Source organism: Oryctolagus cuniculus, chromosome 3 (assembly GCF_964237555.1).
Source record: "Oryctolagus cuniculus chromosome 3, mOryCun1.1, whole genome shotgun sequence".
NCBI classification, from domain to species: Eukaryota; Metazoa; Chordata; class Mammalia; order Lagomorpha; family Leporidae; genus Oryctolagus; species Oryctolagus cuniculus.
Genome location: NC_091434.1, coordinates 6600814 through 6620921, shown reverse-complemented (window position 1 = coordinate 6620921; position 20108 = coordinate 6600814). Strand labels below are relative to the sequence as shown.

General features: G+C 64.1%; 1 protein-coding gene across 2 annotated transcripts in view; it reads right to left on the bottom strand.

The window, feature by feature from the left end:
- Positions 1 to 958: 958 nt before the first annotated feature.
- NGEF (neuronal guanine nucleotide exchange factor) overlaps positions 959 to 20108 on the bottom strand; it is a 100409-nt gene continuing 81259 nt past the window's right edge. For both annotated transcript variants that reach the window (XM_051834194.2, XM_051834195.2), the window contains 10 exons: positions 12783 to 12943; positions 11444 to 11596; positions 10135 to 10264; positions 8360 to 8434; positions 6201 to 6290; positions 5693 to 5856; positions 5137 to 5292; positions 4169 to 4248; positions 3669 to 3773; positions 959 to 1710 (listed from right to left, as the gene is read on the bottom strand). In XM_051834194.2, coding sequence (XP_051690154.2) covers positions 1520 to 1710; positions 3669 to 3773; positions 4169 to 4248; positions 5137 to 5292; positions 5693 to 5856; positions 6201 to 6290; positions 8360 to 8434; positions 10135 to 10264; positions 11444 to 11596; positions 12783 to 12943 — 1305 coding nt within the window. In that variant the 3' untranslated portion in view covers positions 959 to 1519. The remainder of the gene's footprint in view (positions 1711 to 3668; positions 3774 to 4168; positions 4249 to 5136; positions 5293 to 5692; positions 5857 to 6200; positions 6291 to 8359; positions 8435 to 10134; positions 10265 to 11443; positions 11597 to 12782; positions 12944 to 20108) is intronic.

Here is a 20108-nt window from a genome sequence, read left to right as displayed (position 1 = left end):
GCACCCTCGTGCGCCCGTGTGTCTGCGCCTACGGCCGGGGCCCCTGCCCAGGGACCCCCCCCCCCCCGCACTCCCGCGCCCGCCTCCTGCGGGGGGAAAGCCCAGGAGCCCTCGCCTGAGCCTGGCGGGCGTGCGCAAGCCGATTGGGGCGGCAGTGGAGTGGGGGTACCTCGCGGGGCAGCCCACTGCATCCAGCCGCGAAGCCCCCCAGGCCGGGGCAGGGGCTGTCCCAGTCCCCACGGCTCCCAGGGGCCCTGTGGGGGCCGGCACCTCGGTGATGCGTTAGTGGAGGCCCCTGTGGCTTCTTGGAGCTCCTCGTGGGGTGGGACAGGGTGGGGCGCTCCTCTTGGACTCCCCGGATGAACCCAGACCTCTCTCCAGCGGCTGAGGGAGGGTCTCTGCTCACACGGGAGGTCCAAGCCGGCCCCAGGCCTTGTCTCAAAGCCCCCTACCCCGAGGCTCAGAAATGGGCCCCTCTCCTCTTCCTCCCCTGAGGCCCTCCCTGGACCCCTGAAGCGCAGGGTTGCAGGTGGGCGGAGGTCTCCGTGGCCCCCATCTAACGCAGGGGCCTGAGCCGGTGGGTGGGGGTGGGGAGTGAGTTCTGCCCGTGAGCGCTGTGGCCCCAGGCATGCAGTCCGTGCCCAGGGACAGCAGCTGCAGCCCCCGCTGAAGGACTGGTGCCCCAGGCCGGCGTCTGGACCAGGCTGGTGCCTGTGCCCACCTCCCCGCGGGACCCCCGCCCCCAGATACCCGAGTGCCTCTCACCCAGGGCACCCGGGCTCCCTCCCCCTCTGAGGTTTCTGGGGTCTTGCAAGTGGAGACCCAAACCCATCCCGGCCCCCACTTCCTCTGGAAGCCGCCTGCCCAGCCCCAGCCAGAGCCAGCGCCTCTCTCTGCTCAGAACCAAGCAGCCCGCCCCACGCGTGGCAGAACAGCCAAGAGTGGACCTTCACGGGCCTTATTTTATACATGGTGATGCTTTTAATGCAGCCAAAAATGGTATCTGCTTTTCTCAGAGCCCTAACCAATACAGGATGCAGTGACCAAGTCATTCCGTAAAACGCCTGGGCTCTCTAAGGGGCCAGAAGAGCGTGGGGCCCCTCGGGGAGCGGCGGAGGCCCGCGTGGAGAGCAGGGCGGGGTGGGCGTGCGGCCCCAGTTCGGCGAGCAGGAGACCCAGGGCCGCTCCACAGCCGCATCAGGCAAGGGGGCATCTGCGTGCCTGGGAGATTCTGCAGGCTTCCCAGGTGGAGACGGACACGTGCAGGGGACCAGGCGACTCTCCCTTTGCACCTGCCCCTGCCAGGGACAGCCGGGTGGCCCTGGGGCACACCCAGCCCCTCTTCCCGCCAGCAGAGGAGGCGTGACACTGCCGAGACCAGTCCTTGGGTCCCCGTGCTCCTGGGCACTCAGCCCAGGTTCCATCCTGCTGCCTGGGGTGCGGGTGGGGGTGGGGTGCCGGCCTCCAGCGGCCGGCCCCAGCCCCCTCCCTCCGCCAGGCTGGCGCCCAGGGCCCGGGGTCATTGCCGATTCCGGCTGCCCAGCTTCCTGCGGTCCTTATTCTGGCTGCGTTGAGGGTCTTCCATCTTGTGGACACGGAAACACTCCTTGAGGTTCTGGGACCGGATCTTGGGGTTCAGGATCTCCTCAGTCGTGGAGCTGGGGAACCAGCCTCTCTCCTGGTCGTGCAGCCGCTCACCAAAGATCCAGCCTGCGTCAGAGCGGGGAGGGGGTCACGGGGTGCATCAGGCCCCCTCTCCAGGCAGCCGCCCTGCTGGGAGGCACATGGGGGCGGCGGCAGGGGGTGGGCAGTGTGCAGGCAGGACATGTCCTCGGCCGGGTGGCCGTGCAGGCTCCGGAACCCATTCTGGAGACAGCAATCCCAGGCTGCCTCGTACAAGCCAAGGGCCAGCCCCAAACCTAGAGGCATCCCCAGGCCAGTATGGTGGGAGCTGACCACGTGGCTCTCCAACCGGCCTGAGGTCACCTGAGGTCACCCTCTGGGCAGCTCCACCTAGGATCTCTGCCTCCTCAGGGTCCGTGTGGTCAGCTGAGCTGGGTGACACTAGGAGTCGCAGGGTGCCCAGGCGTGTCCTCTCTCTCCTCTGCCACCCCTGAGACCCCCCCTCCTGTGGCAGGATCTGCAGCGGGTCCTGGCCTGGGGAGGCGGGGCCCGGCGTGCGCTCTGCAGGTCCCCTGTGGGTCGGGGGCAGGAGAGCCCCTGGGATTTGGGAACCGCGGGACTCAGCAGAGATGGCCTGGCCTGGGGATGGCCAGTGTGGGCTCCCAGCAGGGCCTGGCGGAGAGGAGGCGATGGTGGGGGGTATTCTGGTCGGGAGGAACTGGTGCAGACACAGAGCTGCCGCTTAAGGAAGGGGCTCGGTGTTAAATCCTGCAGGGGTTTTCTCCCTCACTGCCTCTCAAGGAAATAAACACTTTTTAAAAAGGAGGTGGGTGGGCCCGGTGCTGTGGCGTAGCGGGTTAAGCTGCCACTGCCTAGATGCGGAGTCCCGGCTGCTCCACTTCCAGTCCAGCTCTCTGCTGTGGCCTGGGAAAGCAGCAGAGGATGGCCCAGGTGCTTGGGCCCCTGCACCCGCGTGGGGGACCCGGAAGGAGTGCCTGGCTCCTGGCTTTGGCCTGGCCCAGCCCCAGCTGTTTTGGCCATTTGGGAGTGAACCAGTTTCTCTCTGTTTCTCCTTCTCTCTCTAACTCTGCCTTTCAAAAAATAAATAAATCTTTAAAAAGGGGGAGGGGGATGGGTGCTTGGCACAGTGGATAAGACGCTGTCGAGGATGCAACGCCCCCTACTGGAGTGCCTGGCTCAAGACCCAGCTCTCGGCCGACGCCAGCTTCCCGCGGCTGCACGTCCTGGGAGGCAGCAGGTGACAGTGAGCCACTGGGTCCCTGCTGTCCATGCAGGAGCCACTGAATCCCTGCCGTCCATGCGGGAGCCACTGGGTCCCTGCCGTCCATGCGGGAGCCACTGGGTCCCTGCCGTCCATGCGGGAGCCACTGGGTCCCTGCCGTCCATGCGGGAGCCACTGGGTCCCTGCCGTCCATGCGGGAGCCACTGGGTCCCTGCCGTCCATGCGGGAGCCACTGGGTCCCTGCCGTCCATGCGGGAGCCACTGGATCCCTGCCGTCCCCGCGGGAGACCCAGACTGTTCCCGGCCGCCCCTCCCCCGCTTCAGCAGGGCCTGTTGCTGGTGTTTGGGGGGGGGGGGAGCCCTGTGTGCCTCTTGCTGCCTCTCACATGGATAAATAAATAAGCATTCACAACACTCCGCAGGGGCTGACAGTGCTGATTCATCACGGGGTGGGCGGGACTGGGGGGAGGGGCTCCAGGGCTGGCGGTCAGCTTCCCTGGCAGCTCCTTGCTAACTCAGGGCCTGGGGTCAGGGTCAGGCTATTCTAGTTGCCCCCCCCCCCCCCCACTGTGAAGGGTGGGCGGAGGCTCGGGCCCTGGGAGGGGAAGGGGTTAGGGAGCCAGCCTGCTGGGCTGGGCCCATTGCCGGGGCTGGAAGATTGAGTCCGTCAGCGCCAGGGGAGGAAGCAGGGGCCGCGCAGGGCTCCGTCTGGTTCTCAGGAAAGACCAGTGGGCCCGAGGGAGCTGGGCCAGGCCCCTCATCCGGGCCTCTCTGACCGCAGGGTAGGGGGAGGGTGTCTCACCGTCCTCCGTCTTGTCCAGGACGTTCAGGATGTCGGCGAGTTCCAGCGTCAGCTCGTCTGGCTGCTGGGCCACGTACGGGTGCACGCACTGGACCTGGGGGCAGTCTGCGGGGAGGGAGGGGTGTGGCGGTCCCAGCACCGAGGGCCCCGGCGCCCCTGCCACGCCCTGGGGGCAGGGCTGAGAGCACACAGCCCTGGAGACGGGGTCATCCGAGGGAGAGGAGCAAGCGACTCCAAAGAAAACCTCCCCAAACCCGCCAGGGGCTCCGGGCCCATGCACGGAGGGAGGGCCTCGCGGCCTGGGCCACACAGGAACACCGGGTGCCCGGCGCGGCAGCCTTGGAGTCTTCGGCAATCGTGGCGAAACTGCGGTTTCGCTCTTGGCCGCAGCGCTCTGCCCGGTGCCCCAGCTCCCTGGGGGTGCCCACGGGCTCGGGGCAGGAGGGGTCCCCGGGTCCCCGTGCGTCAGCTGGAGCCGCCCCTCCCAGCTGGAGACTCACCCAGCAGCCGGGAGGTGAAGGAGACGAACTTGGTCCTCCGGTTCGGGGCCAGGGACGTCATCCAGCGCCTCATCTCGCTCCTGTGTGGGGACAGCATGGGTGCCGCAGCTGCCAGCGCCCGCACACCAAGGCCCGGGGCGGGGCCCTCAGCGAGGGCACTTCAAAAATCCGTGGGAAAATAGAATTAAAAACACTCGGCGGCACCAGTGCTATGTGTAGCTCCGCCTGCAGCGCCAGCATCCCCTGTGGGCAGTGGTTCAAGCCCAGAGAACTGGCTGCTCCTCTTCCGATCCAGCTCCCTGCTATGGCCTGGGAAAGCAGCAGAAGATGGCCCGAGTGCTTGGGTCCCTGCACCCGCGTGGGAGACCTGGAGGAAGCTCCTGGCTCCTGGCTTTGGATCAGCCCAGCTCTGGCTGTTGCGACCATTTGGGGAGTGAACCATCAAATGGAAGACCTCTCTCTTTCTCCCTCTCTCTGTAACTCTGCCTCTCAAGTAAATTAATAAGTTAAAAAACCACTTTAAACTCATGCCTGGTTTTTCATAATATGCATTTTCTACCAACTTCTTGAAGGTCCCTTGTATACCTGGATCTCCCAAATAAATTCATCTCCTAATTCCATTTTCCACAGAGAGTGGCAGAGGGGGGCTCTCTCCACAGGTCCCCCCAGTTAACCTGTAAAAACTCATTGCAGGGCCAGTCCCAGCGCAGCCGTGCTCTCTGGGACGCGGCACAGCGCGCCCTGCTGAGGTCACCCATCCCCGGCCCCGTGGACCAGAGCCTGAGTGAGCCAGGTGGGAGGGGCCCTGGGCTGCCCTGTGGCTCCCCACAGCTGTCCCTGTCCCCTGGGGCGCAGGGTGGGGTCCCGTGCGGCCAGGGACACATGCACACCCGCACACGTGGGCCTGGGAGCGTGCAGCCCCCGCACGGATGAGCCGGGTGGGGCGCAGGCTGGGTGCGGGCACTCACTGGGAGGACGCCTTCAGCATGTAGGTGGCCTCGCGGTCGTCCGCGTTCTCCAGCAGCCGCAGGATGAACACGTTGGCCAGCGTCTGGCCCTGGTCCTCCAGCTCCTCCACGCGGAGCAGGCCCCGCGGCGCCGAGTCAAACACTTGGTACTTGTCTCTGGGTGCCGGGGAAGGCGGGACGGGGAGGGGTCGTGTGGGTCCCCAGTAGGACCGGGCCCCCAGCCCCTACCTCTCTCCACCCCAGGCCCCGCCCACACACCCACTCCTGCCCTCAGGGTGTGACGGTGGACAAGGCGGCTGAGCCCGGCTCCCCACACCCCCCAGGAGGAAAGGCCCCACTTTGCAGGAGGGGAAACTGAGGCCTGCGGCGGTTAAATGGAGTTGCCCAGAGGCCCGGGCTGGACAACAGAGGAGCAGGCCTTCAAGCTGGGCCCAGGGACCCCCTCCCGCTCTCTCTGGCCCCGCCCACACCCTCCCCCTGCCCCCGAGCCACAGTCGGGTTCACAGTCGGGTTCGCAGTCGGGTTCGCAGGCGGCGCCGCTGGCCGCCAGGCTCACCCCGGGATCTGCCTGCAGATGACCAGCAGGTCATTGAAGAGGAAGAGGTAAATTTCCTGGAAGAGCTTCTTGGTCCGCAGCGTGCGCGAGGTCTTGGGGCCCGACATCTGCTGCAGCTCTCCCTGCTTCAGCAGCCAGCGGGAGTGCGAGATGATGGGCACGGACTGTGGGGAGCGGGCATCTGAGCGGCCGGGCCACCACGCCCACCACGCCCGCCCCTGACGCCACGGCACCTCCAGCCAGCCCGGCCGGACAGGGCAGAGGCAGGGGTGTGGGCTTGTGTGCGGGCATGCACGTCTCCCTGCGTTGCACGGCTGTGTGTGCGTCTGTGTCTTTGCTGTGCCACACACAGCCCCAGGGGTGCGCCCTGAGGACCTGTGTCACAGCCCCGTGCACCTGGCTCTCAGACTAGGGCAGGGGCAGGCGGGCAGCTGGGCCACCGGTTGAGGTCAGGGACGCCTGGAGGAGGTACAGGGGGTGCAGGCTCTCCCAGACCCCCGGGGCTCACCTTGATCTTGAACTCCATCTTCTTCTGGATGCTGATCATCTGCTCCGTGCGGCTCATCTTCCTGACCCCCTCGTTGCACGCCTTCACCACCTGGGGCGAGAGGGGTCATCAGGACACCCGGCCCCCTCGGCCGCTGAGACCGACTGACCATCTCCCTTCTCTAGCGCCGTTTGGAACAAAGGCAACGGGAAAACCTGTTAGTTCTGGTGGAGAGAAGAGTGCCTATTCTTGCCGAGAAACAATCTGCAGGAAATACGGACAGGAAGGCGTGCCCTCGTCTGCCAGCCTGGGACAGACAGACGGGCCAGGCTGCAGGCTGGGCTCCTGCACGAGGGGTGGGTGATGGCGGACCCTCCCACCTTCCTGGGAGGCCGCCTGGGTACAAGAGGCCTGGAAGTCCTGTGTCTCCTGGGACCTGCGAGGTCTCATGCTCAAGCAAAAATTCCACACTGGCTTAGGACCGTCTAGAACGCAGCCTGGCATGGTGCTGGCACTTGCTCTGTGGCCGCGGAGCGCTCCGGAGATGTCCCCTGCAGTGTTGTTTGCAATGAGACAGCAGTCATCAAACTCATCGACGGGACTGCCTGAAATTAGAGAAAGTCCCTGGAACCAAGTCCTAGGGCGCCGTTCAGAAAGGTAGCAGCTCCACCTGTCCTCCCGCAGGGCTGAGCCCGCGTCTAAGCCACCATCCCTTCTGTATTGAGTATCAGTGACTTTCATAAATTAGAAAAAGAAACTGCTATCTTAAAAAAAAAAAAAAAAAAAACATAAGCCACGAGAAACAGAGCATCCCTTTCATTTAAAGGAAAAGGGAGGGGCTGGCCCTGGGGGGCAGTGGGTGAAGCTGCCACTTGGGACGTCTGCACCCCTACATCGGAGTCCTGGTTCGAGTCCCAGCTGCCCTGTTTCTGACTCAGCTCCCTGCTAATGCGCCTGGGAGGGCGGCCGAAGATGGTCCAAGTGCTTGAGCCCCTGCGTCCATGTGGGAGACCTGGATGGAGCTCCCGTCTCCTGGCTTCCGTCTGGCCCAGCCCTGACTGCTGTGGGCATGTGGGGGAGGGAACCAGTGGATGAAGATCTCTCTCCCTGTCACTCTGCATTTCAAAGAAATAAATTTTGTTTAAAGACAGGAACAGGGAAATAAAAGCAGGAAAGACCTTGAAAAATAGAAAACTCTGTCCTGGCTGTGGGTTGACTGCACGGGGTACCCTCTGTGGCCCAGAGTGGCTGCTGCCCCCTACCCGCTGTGGGCAGCTAAAGGGAGTGCTGCCTCCATGCTGGGCCTGCTCCAGGCTCCAGCCTTCCCCCCCAGGTGGCACCGGAGGGGGTGTCGTCCCCCCCCAGGACCCAGAGGGTAGAGGTGCCCCGTGGCCAGCAGGTCTGGGCAAGGGGTCCAAGGAGAGGCCCACGTGGGAAAAGGAAGGCGTCAGGTCCTCGGGGCTCTCGGTGGCGTGGCAGCACCCTCAGCCGCCCACGGAGGCCAGTGTCCTGTCTCGAAGCCCCTGCCGCTGGGCGACAACAAGGTGGCAAGGACCCCGCACAGCCCAAGGCCCGTTGGGACGGAGTCACCAGCATGATGGAGCCGCCCAGCACAGGACCAAGCATGGGGGAGGGCACAGGAGGCGCCTGGGAGGATGGCCAGGGACCCACCCAGCCCTGCTGCACCTGCCGGGCGGGACCAGTCCCGGGCTCGTGGGCCGTGCCACCGGACCCTGGCACCGGGAGAGGGTCAAGCACAGGCAGGGAGGCACGGAGGATGGGGTCTGGAGCAGAGGCTGCATCCGGGCGCCAGGCTCATGCCCCTGCAGTGGGACGAGAGATGGCTTCTGTCGCGTGAAACAGGTGGACGAGCCTGGGGTCTGTGTGCACCCCCGACGCCTGCAGGCAGCAGCAGCAGGTGTCTGAGGGGAGTCTCGAGCCTGCGGTGGCCGCGGACTCCACACTGGTGGCCTCTCGGCCGCCCCCACCTGCCCGCAGTGGGGGGAGCACCACAGGTGGGGGAGGGGCAGACAGGCCACGTGTGGCCGGCCCCAGTGATTGCAAAAGCGAATCCCAAAACGAATCTGTGTTTCCCAAAGACACAGCCACGTGGAGGGGCAGGCCGGGCACGAGGGCGGACGGGAGGGGCTGCTCGGGGCTGCTCGGGCAGCACAACTCACCATCTCCAGCTCGCGGTGGGCCGCCAGGGCGGTGCCTTCCCGCTCCGACCGCTCCTCCACCCTCTTCAGGATGTTCTGAGCACAGAGAAAGGGAGCGTCAGTGTCAGCCTCCCCCCACCCCGCCCTGCCGCACCAGTGCAGGCCACGCCACGGGGCACGGGGCTGGGACACGGGGCCTGCCACCCACGAGACCAGGGTACACAACCCTGGGCAGGCTCACTCCCCAGTCGCCCAGTGCTGGGCCGGGCCGAAGCCAGGAGCCAGGAACTGCATCGAGGTCTCCCACACGGGTAGGGGCCCAGTATTTGGGCCATCGTCCGCGGCTCCCTGGGCACATTAGCAGAAGGTAGATCGGGAGCTGGGAGCAGCCGGGACTCACACGGGGCACCCTGTTAGGGACGTGCTGTCGCAAGCAGCAGCTTAGCCCCTGCACACAACGCCAGCTCCGCTCACGTTCAGGACAGATGGTGCTCGTGTTGCAGGGAGGCCGCGACCTCGGTTGTGCCGCTTTGACGCAGTCGCCTATCCGAGCTCCTGCCCTGGAAGGGAGCCTAACTTGGCCGTGTTACTGTCCTGCCTCGGGTTCTCCCAGGGGACGATTCACCTGCACCCCTTCACTCCCTGCTCTGTCTCCCAGCATCCCCCGGGCTTTGGTCTCAGCTTCCCCGCCTGCCCCCGGCTCCCCTCTGTCACATGAGTGGTCTTCAAAAAGTTGGTGGAAAATGCAAGGATTTCAATTTTTTTTTTTTGCACCGGAATAAACTTAGCTTTTCATTCCATTTGTTCTCCAGTTTGCCCTCCATCTGCCCCTTCCGGAGCCAGTGGCCCCACCTCCCATTGGCCCCCGGGGCCCCCAGCTGTGTGGCTCCCAGGTCAGAGTGCACACGCCCCTGCTCAGGGCAGGAAGAGGCCCGTCCGCCCACAGCACGCATCGGCTGCGGGGGTGTCCCTGTCTGGGACGTCTGCCTCCAGCCTCCTGGGCTTGGGCTCTGCCCTCTCCTCCTTCCTTGCTCATCTCCCAAGATCCTTCCCTGGTCTTTGCATTAACCTGAACTTGGATGTCTGCCTGCTCCAGATCTCCCCTGCTCAGCCAGCCCCTCCCCCAGCCCCCTGCACCCTCGGCCTCCCTGGCTGAAGCCGGGACTCGCTCTGGCTTCTTTCCTCTCAAGGAGCCGGGCCATCAACTTATTTCCCTCCGGGACTGCAGCCCCTCCCCCCGCTCTCCTCCTCCTGTTTTCTCCATGGTGGCCACAGTGACAGCCGACAAACCTGAAGCAGATCAGGTGGCCCCTGGCACACTGAGGACAGAACCCAGGGTCCTCCCTGGCCCCCAGACCTCTGGATCAGCCTCTGTCCCACTCACTCCCATCACATTTCCCGAGCTCACCCCGGCCTGTCTGTCATGATCTCATTGCCCCAGGGTCTTTGCACAAGCAGTTCCTGCTACCAAGAATCCCCTTTCCTCCTGGCTGTCACTCACCTGGTGCCGCCCAGGCCAAGTCTCAGCCTGGATGCCACTTGTCTTTCTTCACCCTCCGGCAGTCACCCCCTAACTGTGCTGTCCTCCCAGCCACGCCCAGTCCCTCCCCTCCAGAACGTGGTTGTCCGGGAGCAGGCCCACAGAGGGAGCGGGATTAGCATCTGTGAACAGATAGACTCACAGACGGGCAGCAGAGCCCCGGCCTGGCCCGCGCCCGGGAGAGAAGCCGCGGGCCCCGTGTGCCCTGCAGGGGCGAGGCCGTACCTGGACCAGCAGCGCAGGGGCGAGGCCGTACCTGGACCAGCAGCTTGAGGCGTGTGATCCTCTGGAAGGGCAGGATGAGGAAGGAGGCGAAGGGCAGCCCCTTGCACTTGGGGTCAAGCTCCAGCTGGGCTATCAGCTCCCGAAATGCGGCCTTCTCCTGGCTGGGGACACGGACACGCAGGAGTGGGCTCCCGGCTCCTCCCCAGCGGCAGCCCCCGGGGAACCGACACCCCACGGCCTGGGTTCCTTTCTTTCTTTTCTGTGGGAGAGAAACTGTTCCCACACAAGGCAGAACAGTGCACAGTGGCGGCACGTGCCCGCCCGTGGAGACTCCGCGAGGCGTGCTTTGCGTGAGAGGGCACGGTGCCCCGGTGCGAATGAATCAGACGCACAGCTGCACGCTTTCTCCCGGCAGGGGACTGCGGCAAGGTGAGCCCACGTGGCGGCAGGCCCGGGCAGCAGGCTGGGAGGCTGGCCTCTGACAGGCGGGCGGAGCCTCGGGGCTGCAGGACACAGGCTCCTCTTCTGCGGGGTGCCCGTGCTCCCTCCTGTGTGCGGCCTCGGAAGCAGCACCCTGAGCCCTCTCGCTGTGGTGTTCAGACACCCGACTGTGACCCCCAAAAGCCCGGACGCCCACGCCGCTTCAAAACGGCCACAGTTAACCACACGGCTAGAAGGAACGCCAGCAACACGCAAGGTTCCACGGTCCTGCTCCGAACGCCTCTCAGGCTACGCTCGGTCATTTACGTGTGGCTCGGCCACGCCAGGGACTTCTAAAAATTTACATTTATTCATTTGGAAGGCCGAGAGACAGGCAGATGTGGAGACCTTCCATCCGCCGCTTCACTCCCCAAATGCCGGGCACAGCCAGGCTGGGCCAGGCCAGAGCCCGGAACAACACGCAGGTCTCCCCGGCGTGGGTGGAGGCGCCCAAGCACTCGGGCCATCACCTGCTGCCTCCCAGGATGCCCACTAGAAGGAAGCAGAGCTGGGGACAAGTGGCATCTTAACTGCCGTGCCAAACGCCCACCCCGGTGCTGAGGGTTGACTGAAATGACCTGGGCAGCTGGAGCCCCGAGGACAGCCCCCGAGCCGGGGCGTGGCTGGAGGACCCCAGCGCCGCCCCTTTCCTGCTGCTCTGGTCTCGGGCTGACCTCGGGAGGGCAGAGCCGGGCCGTGCTGGCCACAGGTGCAGCGGGGCTGACAGCAGAGACGCAAGGCGGCAGGCTGCCTGGTGACACGGACCTGCGCCCCCCCCGCCCCCCGCCCCGCCCCGATGGGCTGGGTGTGCCCCCACTCATGGGCTGGGAGCGGCCCCAGGCCCGGGCGGCAGCACTCACAGCAGCTGCTTGTAGGTCCTCTCCTGGTAGGTCTGGTTGCTGACGTAGGTGATGTAGACGGAGAAGGGGTCGGCGGCGTAGCGGTACACGATGTCGCACACGTCCGACAGCACGATGTTCTCCTCCATGCGGCGCTCCAGCTCCAGGAGGAACCTGCGGGAGGCGGCGGCTGGGCGGGTGGGGAGCAGAGCCAGGGCGCCTGCGGGGGCCCCGGGCGCAGGTCTGGGCACGGGGCGGGGCGGGGCGGGGCGGGCGGGGAGCAGAGCCAGGGCGCCTGCGGGCACGGGGCGGGGCGGGGTGGGGTCTTCAAAGACCTCATGGCAGGTGCGGATCAGGAAAAAACTACGCAGGGATCTAGGGAGGGCTGCAGCCAAATACACTGATCCCTCAGCCCTGTTTTCCACGCTGAGAACTGTTTGGTTTTGCAGGTGGATCACAGCCTTAGGAGTATTAGAACGAGAGAGCGAGCGAGTGAGCCAATCCTCTCGGTACACACTAATGTGCTGTGGATGAAATAACACGACGTCCCCGGGGGAGTGGGAGAGGAGGACCGGCCCGGCCCCCGTGACCCCCACACGGGGCCCACGACACGGGTGTCCCTCCTCCTGCCTGCCTGAACTTCCATAGTGAAATACCAGCGTGTAGACACAGAAAATGCAGTGTTAGACACCGAGGGGCCCCGGGCAGCAGCGCCCTCGGAACCCGTTGAGCGGGGCTGCCATGGGCAGGCGGAGGGGCTTCAAACAGGAGCGGGCGTCTGTGTGGAGGGGGACCCCCAGTGCGCAGGTCTGCGCCTGGCAGTCCCGCCTGCACAGGAGGGGTTGGCCCAGGGGATCCCGTGTGGCTTTCCGCTGCACAGCTTCCAGCCTATGGCGGAAGTGGTGATGGGGCTTTCGCCAAGCGCTGAGGCTGGGGCTCACTTTGTCCCCCAGAATCCTCTCACAGACACTGGCTCATCTCGTCCAGAGCTCAGGCCATCCTCATCTAGCCTCGGCTCTGGCGACCTCGTCCACAGATTGTCACAAACACCTACCGAGAGGAGTGGACGGGACTCGGGGGTGGGGGCTCTGCACCTGCCTGCAGAGGCGCTCGGCTGCACCGTGCCGGGCCCTGGGCGTCAGACCTAAGATCACCAGCCCAGGAGAGAAGGTTCTCGGCTCCGCGGGGAGGGATCCGAGCACGCAGACTTCAGGGAGAGGCAGGGACCCCGGAACCTACGTCTTTACCAATGGTGCTTCATCACAGACACTCCCGAACACGCAAAGCTAGGGCGGCCAGCGTGCCGGGCTCTGTCGTGGGCCTCAGCCGCAGGGCGGGCGGCCCGGGCCCAGCGTCTCACCGCTCGCTGACGGCCATGACGTCCAGCACGTTGGAGAAGAGGATGTGCGCCTCGGACGGGTGCAGGGTCTTCTTCAGCCGCTCGTTCTCCATGAAGTGGGACACCAGCAGGCTCAGGCTTTTGTAGTAGGAGGCCTCAGAGGTGACCAGCTCAAACATGGCCTGCGCCGGGGACACGAGGGGGTCCTGGGGTCACCGCCTCTGCACCTTCCTGGACGGCCCGAGCTGCGTTCTCAGACGCAGAGGTGCGGAGAGACGCTCGCGCGGATTTTCAAAGTGAAGCACGGACGGTGGCCGAGGCCCGGGCTGGCAGAGGTGCCAGCAGCCTGCAGGACCAGCCGCTGTGCTGTGGCCCGGGGACAAGGCTGCCTCTCTGATAGCTGCCCCGGGGCTTATCAAAGTCACAGGTTCAAAATGCAGGGCAAGGGGCACATGGCTGCAGCACGTGCCAGACAGCAGAGGGCGCCTCGGCCCACGCTCACCGCGGAACGGGGCGGGAAGCCAGGTCTACCTGTCCCCTTCAGGAAGGGAAGCTGCCAAGCCATGCCGCCCACCGGCATCCGCAGGAGAGGGATTCGGGGCCAACTTTTACTTCTTTTTTTTTTTAAACCTTTGAATTGCTGGAGAATTTCAAAATGAGCATGGAAGACTTTTAGGACCTGACTATGTAAGCAATGAAACGGGGGCCAGCACTGTGGCGTAGTGGGTAAAGCCGCTGCCTGCAGTGCTGGCATCCCATATGGGCGTCCTGGCTGCTCCACTTCTGGTCCAGCTCTCTGCTGTGACCTAGGAAAGCAGTGGAAGATGGCCCAAATCCTTGGGCTCCTGCACCCACATGGGAGACCCGGAAGAAGCTCCTGGCTCCAGGCTTTGGATTGGCGCAGCTCCCACTATTGTGGCCAATCGGAAGTGAACCAGCGGATGGAAGACCTCTCTCTCTCTCTCTCTCTCTCTCTCTCTGTATCTCCTCTCTGTATGTGTGTCTCTTCTCTCTGTGTAACTCTGACTTTCAAATAAACAAATAAATATTTTTTAAAAAAATCAACGAAGCGAGAAAGCGCCCCCCAGACCCAGCGTCTTTGGGAGGCACATTTGGTGCACATCCTGGCTTTGTCTGATCACCAACCTCTGCACACAGTGACAAAGAGGGAGCCCAGCCGGGCGTGGGCAGCAGACTCCCCCTCGCCCACCTCCTGAGCTGGCAAATAAACCAGCCGGGGCCGCCTGCCCTCCCCTCCCCATCACCCTCTCTGCTCGGTCCCTCCGTGGCTTCCGGGCAGCAGGGCAAATGGCAGCCTCCGTGGAGGCCACGTCCACGCCCTAACCCCCAGCAGCTATGAATGGGACTTTACTTGGAAAAGCCCTCTGCAGGGATAACTAAGGATCTCGAGAGGAGACCATCCTGGATTTAAGGCGGGACCCCAAATCCGGTGACAGGCATCACCTGTCGTCAGAGAGGGGCACAGGGAGACCTGACACAGCCACAGGGCGGGGCGGAGCCAGACATGGGTGCGATGCAGCCACAAGCCCGGGAAGCCTGCAGGAGTCTCTGCTGGGACCTTGGCCGCGGCTGCGGCCTCCCTAGGTGTGGGAGAAGGAAGTTCTGTCCTTCCACGCCTCCCGGTGGGTGGTGGTTTGTTACTGCAAACTAACCTTGGCAAAAGGGAGGATGGGGTGGGGGTGGGGGGCACAGCGGACGACGCAGGGGTCCGCTCCCTCCCCAGGGCCTGCCCACCCCACTCTCGCTCCCTCTGGGGTCCCGTCCAGCTCCCTCGCCATCCACGCAGGGCCCAGGCAGCACCTGGAAGTGGAATCTCCAGTCTGGGAGTGTGTGTGTGTGGGGAGGGGCTTGCAGAACAGAGCAGGTCCCGGCGCGCTGGGGGACGCATGCACACGCTGTCGGTCCCCCTGGGAGGACAGACGGAAGCTCCCGTCTTAAGAAGCAGGCGCGGAAGCAGAGTGGCAGCTCCACGGTGGAGGGCAGAGGCTCCGCCAGGACCCAGTTCTGCTGGGCGGCCGCAGGCACGTAGGGTTAACTGGGCGGGCGTGCGGGCTGCCTGGGGAGGGCCGTCCCGCGCATAAGCCTGTCCCCCACTGACCGCTGGCGTCGCCCCAGGATGGACCAAAGACCCCGGCCCCGTCAGCAGCAGAGGCCGCCTTGGCTCCTGGGGTCTGCAGCTCCCTGAGCAGGTGACGGTCGGGCTGCCGGGCCTCTCTGTGATGGCCGCGCGGCACACCTGCCTGCTCCACCTGAAATCAGCCGGCATGCAAGCCGCGCCCTGGGCCTGCCGGGGCGTCAGCCGCCACCTCCCCTCCCGGAGCCCTGCCTGCATCAGAGGCACGTGGGCAGGAGGCTTCTGGAAGCTTCTCTGCTGCAGACGCTGTTATGAACTCACTTCCCTGCAAGTCCCAAGCAAATCAACTCAGAAAACAGTGCGGCGAGCCTTACAGACGCGGGGGAGCTGCCACGCCCAGACGCAGCCCGGCACGAGGACACGGGCTGCACGCGGGCTGAGGGACACCTGTCGGTAACCTGGTGTTGCGCGCACTACTTACAAAAGCCCGTGGAAAGTGGAACGGAAAGATACTGCATTTATTTGGGTGCCAGAAAAGGTTGAAACCACACATGCAAGGGGCGATGCTTATGAAAAATGAGACGATGAAAAAACTGCGTGGATTTCCAAGGTTTGTTTCAGATCAGCCGATCTCCTAGTTCCACTTAATTTGTACCTTTGCGCAGGAGCACATGTGTGAGTGTGGGTGTTGTGTGACTGTGTCTCATTGTGTGGATGTGTGTGCCTGCATGTGAGAAAGTGTGGGAGTGAGTGTGAGTGAGGGTGTGTGAGTGTGGCAGGGTGTGTGTGTGTGAGAGAATCAGAGTGTGTGTGAGGGGTGTGTGGGGTGTGTGTTTGAGAGTACCTGAGTGTGAGAGTGTCAGCGTGTGTGTGTTAGTGTAAGAGGGAGTAAGTGGGGGTGTGTGAGAGTGTCAGAGTGTGCATGTGTGAGACAGGGGTGTATGTGTGTGGGTGTGTGGGGGAGGGTCTGTGTATGAGAGTGAGTGGGGAGGGTTGTGAGGGTGTGTGTGCATGTGTTCGAGTGTATGTGTGTGAGTGGTGTCTGAGTGTGGGTGTGGTATGTGTGTTGTCGGGGAGGGTGTGTGTGTGTGGGTGTGTCTGAGTGTGTCTGAGTCGGGGAGGGTGTGTGTGAGTGGTGTCTGAGTGTGGGTGGAGTGTGAGTGTGTGTCTGAGTCTGGGAGGGTGTGTGTGTGAGGTGTGTGTGTCTGACTGTGGTGTGAGTGTGAGCGTGTGTTTGAGTCAGGGAGGGTGTGTGTGGGGTGTGTGTGTGTGTGAGGTGGGTGTGTCTGAGTGTTTCTGTGTTGACTATGGGTGTGTGTGAGGTAGGTGTGTGTGTGACTGGTGTCTGGGGGTGTCTGTGGGTGTGTCTGACTTGGGGAGGAGTGTGTGTGTGTGAGGTGTGTGTATGTCTGTGTCTGTGGGTGTGTCTGAATCAGGGAGGGTGTGTGTGTGTGAAGTGGGTGTGTCTAGTGTGAGCGTGTCTGTGTGTGAGGTGTGTGTGTGAGGTCTGAGTGTGAGCGTGTGAATGTGTGTGTGTGAGGTGTGTGTGTGTCTCTGTGTGTGTCTGTGGGTGTGTCTGAGTCGGGGAGGGGGTGAGTGTGTCTGACTGTGGGTATGTTTAACTGTGAGTGTGTCTGAATTGGTAGGGTGTGAGTGTGTGTGTGTCTGCGGGTGTGTCTGAGTATGAGCGTGTGTTCGTGTGTAAGTGGTGTCTGTGGAGGTGAGTGTGAGTGTGAGTGCATCTGTGGGTGTGTGTGAGTGTGTCTGAGTTGGGAGAGTGTGAGTGTGTGTGACTGTGTCTGACTGTGGGGGTGTCTGAATGTGACATGTGTTGAGTCGGGAGGGGGTATGCGTGAGGTGTGTGTGTGAGGTCTGACTGTGGGTGTATCTGAGTCGGGGAGGGTGCGTGTGAGGTGTCTGTGGGTGTGTCTGTGGGTGTGTGTGAGGTGTGTGTGACTGGGTGTGTGTGTAAGGTATGAATGAGTGTGTGTCTGAGTGTGAGCCTGTGTTGAGTCGGGGAGGGGTGTGTGGGTGTGTGAGGTGTGTCTGTGGGTGTGTGAGGTGGGTGTGTGAGGGGTGTGTGTCTGTACTCCTTGGTCTTCCCGCCACTGCCACCACAAAGCCGGGAACGCTAGCACCTTCCGAAGGGTGAAGCCCAGCCCGCCAGGCCTTTGGTCGGAGGGGCGCCCTCAGGCCGGCAGGGCGGCGGGCGGGGCGGGCAGGGCGGGCTGGGGCCTCGCCAGCTCCCCCGGCCGCCGCGAGAGCCGCTCAGCGCCCGCAGCCTCGGCTTCCCCGCGGGCAGAACCGGAAGTGAGGTCCAGCGCAGCCTGGCCGCCCGCCCCTGAGTCCGGGGCGCGGCCGGTCCGGCCATCTGCGCGCTGCCTTCCCTTGGTTGGACGTCAGGGGTGGGGCGTCAGGGAGGGCCTGCCCTGGGGGCGACACTGGGGCTGAGTCCCCGAGGATGGCAAGAAAGCCCGCCCCCAGGAATGTCCCAGAGGGAGAAGGGGCGGCCGTGCTGGAGGCGGGGCGTGTGGCGCCCCCTGCAGGCCGTGACCATCCTGCTGCAGCGTCAAGCCCCCCACCCCGTCCGCCCGCAGTGTGGGGTGCACGGCCGTGCATCCCAGAGTCTCCGAGGCCGGAGCCCCCAGACCAGCCCCACACCTGCACCCAGAGCCCCGCGACTTTCGCAGGGGCCCGGGACTGAAGACTGCAGGACGCCGGGCCCGGTGCAGCGTCCGCCACAGCGCTGCTCCGAGGTGGTGACGCGGTGGCCCAGGACTGGCCAGCTGACTCGGCCCCTGCATGCTGCTACCATACAGAATGCCCGGCGCGGAGTCCTCCATGAGAGGGCTTGGCTTGGCTCACAGCCCTGCACATTCTAGAACATGGTGTTGGCACCTGCCCAGCTCTGGGGAGGGCCTCACGGCGGTGCACGGTAGGAGAGACAGGCCACACGGCCGGACAGCCAGAGGGAGCTGGCGCAGCTGAACTTACTCTCTGGCAACCGCTTCTCCCAAGTACACTCCCATGACCCTACTGCTGTCCCCTGGGCCCCACCTCTCAGGGTCCCCCCCTCCACGCCCCCACACTGCGGCCCGGCCTCCTGCGTGAGCCCCTGGGGAACAAGCCGCATCCAAGGCCTGCCCGGGTGCCTCTGAAGAAACAAGAGAGAGCCCGGCCCGGGCAAGTGGCCACCGGAGAGGAGGCAGAGCCTGGAGGAGCCCCGGGCTGGCCTCTGGGCGGGCAGCCTGAGGAGCCAGCCCTGGGCAGGGGGCACCCACATTCACATTCACACCCCACTCGCCAACCAGAATTCCTTCTCGGAGCTGGACACGCGGTCCTCGTGGAAGGGGGTGCCCCTGAGAACTCACAGGAGTTGTCAGGCACAGAGGAGAAACAAGCCCCCATTCCCAGGACCCCCAGTAACCCTGACCTTTAACCGGGTGCCCGGGCACTCCTGAGGCAAGCCCGAGTCTCAGGGCCCCTGTGTCCTCCGTGAGAGTGCCTCTCCCCACACCTGTCACCCTGTGTCCCAAGCAGGGGTGCACACGCCCGGTGTCCGGCATGTCTCGGTCTGCTTAGCACTGCTCTAACAGAACTGAGACTGCGCAGTGTGCCAGGGACACTGAGCCCACGGTAGAAGGCGGAAGGGCAAGGGGGCAGCTGCCTGTGCTGCGGGGAGGGGGGACATCCTCTCCCTGGCCCGATTCCCTCTCAGCACTGTTGGGGGTCAAGTCTCCAATATGTGAACTTTGGGGGGCACGTCCCACCCCCAGCAGCCACTTTGTTTTTGCCAGGGTTGGAAGGTAGGGAGACCGCTGGGCCAGAACGCTGAGGGCCTGGGCCTCTTCTCGAGTTTGGGCTCCCTTGGTGGCCACGAGGAGGTCGCCCACGACACCTCTGTCCAGTTGCCACCATCCAGGGCCCGTGTCCCCCAGCGAGTTGGGCAGTTACAGAGGCCACCTTGCACTGCTGAGGTCAGGACGCCCGCAGACCCCAGGGCCTGCGATGGCCAGCAGCAGCCGGGTCAGTGGCTGGGGTGAGCAGTCCGGGGACGCCCGAGCAGCCTGTGCAGCGTGGTCATCAGTGAACTCAGGAATGTGTGGGCTGGGCCGGGCCCACCGAGTGCTGTGAGTGGTGTGAGTGGCGCAGGCACCAGCAAAGGCCCGAGCGACAGCTCCCTCCCGGCTGCTGCGGGGCCAGGCGGAGTCATCTCAGGGGCAGCCCTGGGACGCAGACGCTGGGGTGGCTGCGGCGCCCCCCTCAGCAGCGGCCGCTACCCGGGTCAGCAAGCTCGCTCACGTCACAGGCGCCATGCTCGAGCTGACCTGGTTCACGGAATCACGTGGAAGCGTCGACGTGCTCACACAGAGTCAGCAGGAAGGCAGGCACGCATATCAAAGCCATGACCAGGTCGCAAAGGTAAAACGCTGGATGGGGCGGGGGCTCGCACGCCCAGACCCCGCTGGAGGGTGCAGACAATGAGCGGGACCTGGCCAGCTCCACCAGCCATTTCCACAGTTCCCAGGCTGCAAACAGTGCTGCCACGCACATCCTGGATACACATTTTCAGACTCGAATGGCCATCTGCTCACTGGCTAATGGAACACGGGACGTGGAAACAAGGGAGCCCCAGCGAGCTGTTTGGGTTGACTCGGGGGAAACGGACAGGTGCAGAGCCGGCCGGCACACAGCAGCTCATGGCAGGGCAACTGCTGGGTCAGCCCGTCTCACTCCCGGGGGACGCTGGGCCATGCTGCCCTGAGATCCTCACAACCCTGCTAGCTTCCCCACTCTGCACCTCGTCTCTCTCTACCCGCTTTGCCAAGACAAGTTCCTGTGTGTGCTGGGGACACAGCCGGTGCCAGCCAGGTGTATGGCTACCTGTGGTTTCTTTTCTTTCTTTTTTTTTTTTTTTTAAAAAAAGATTTATTTGTTTGAAAAGCAGTTACAGAGTCAGAGACAGGAAGAGGGGTGGAGAGAGACAGATAGAGAATCTTCCATCTGCTGGTTCACTCCCCAGATGGCCACAGTGGAACCCCATCTGGGTCTCCCATAGGAGTGGCAGGGTCCCAAGGACTTGGGCCACCTTCCACCGCTTTCCCAGGCCATTAGCAGGAAGCTGGATCAGAAGTGGAGCAGCTGGGACTCAACCCGGTGCCCATACAGGATGCTGGCATCGCAGGAGGCGGCTTTACCCACTACGATGCACACCTATGCTCTCTACACCTGCCTCCTCCCCAGCCTTGTCA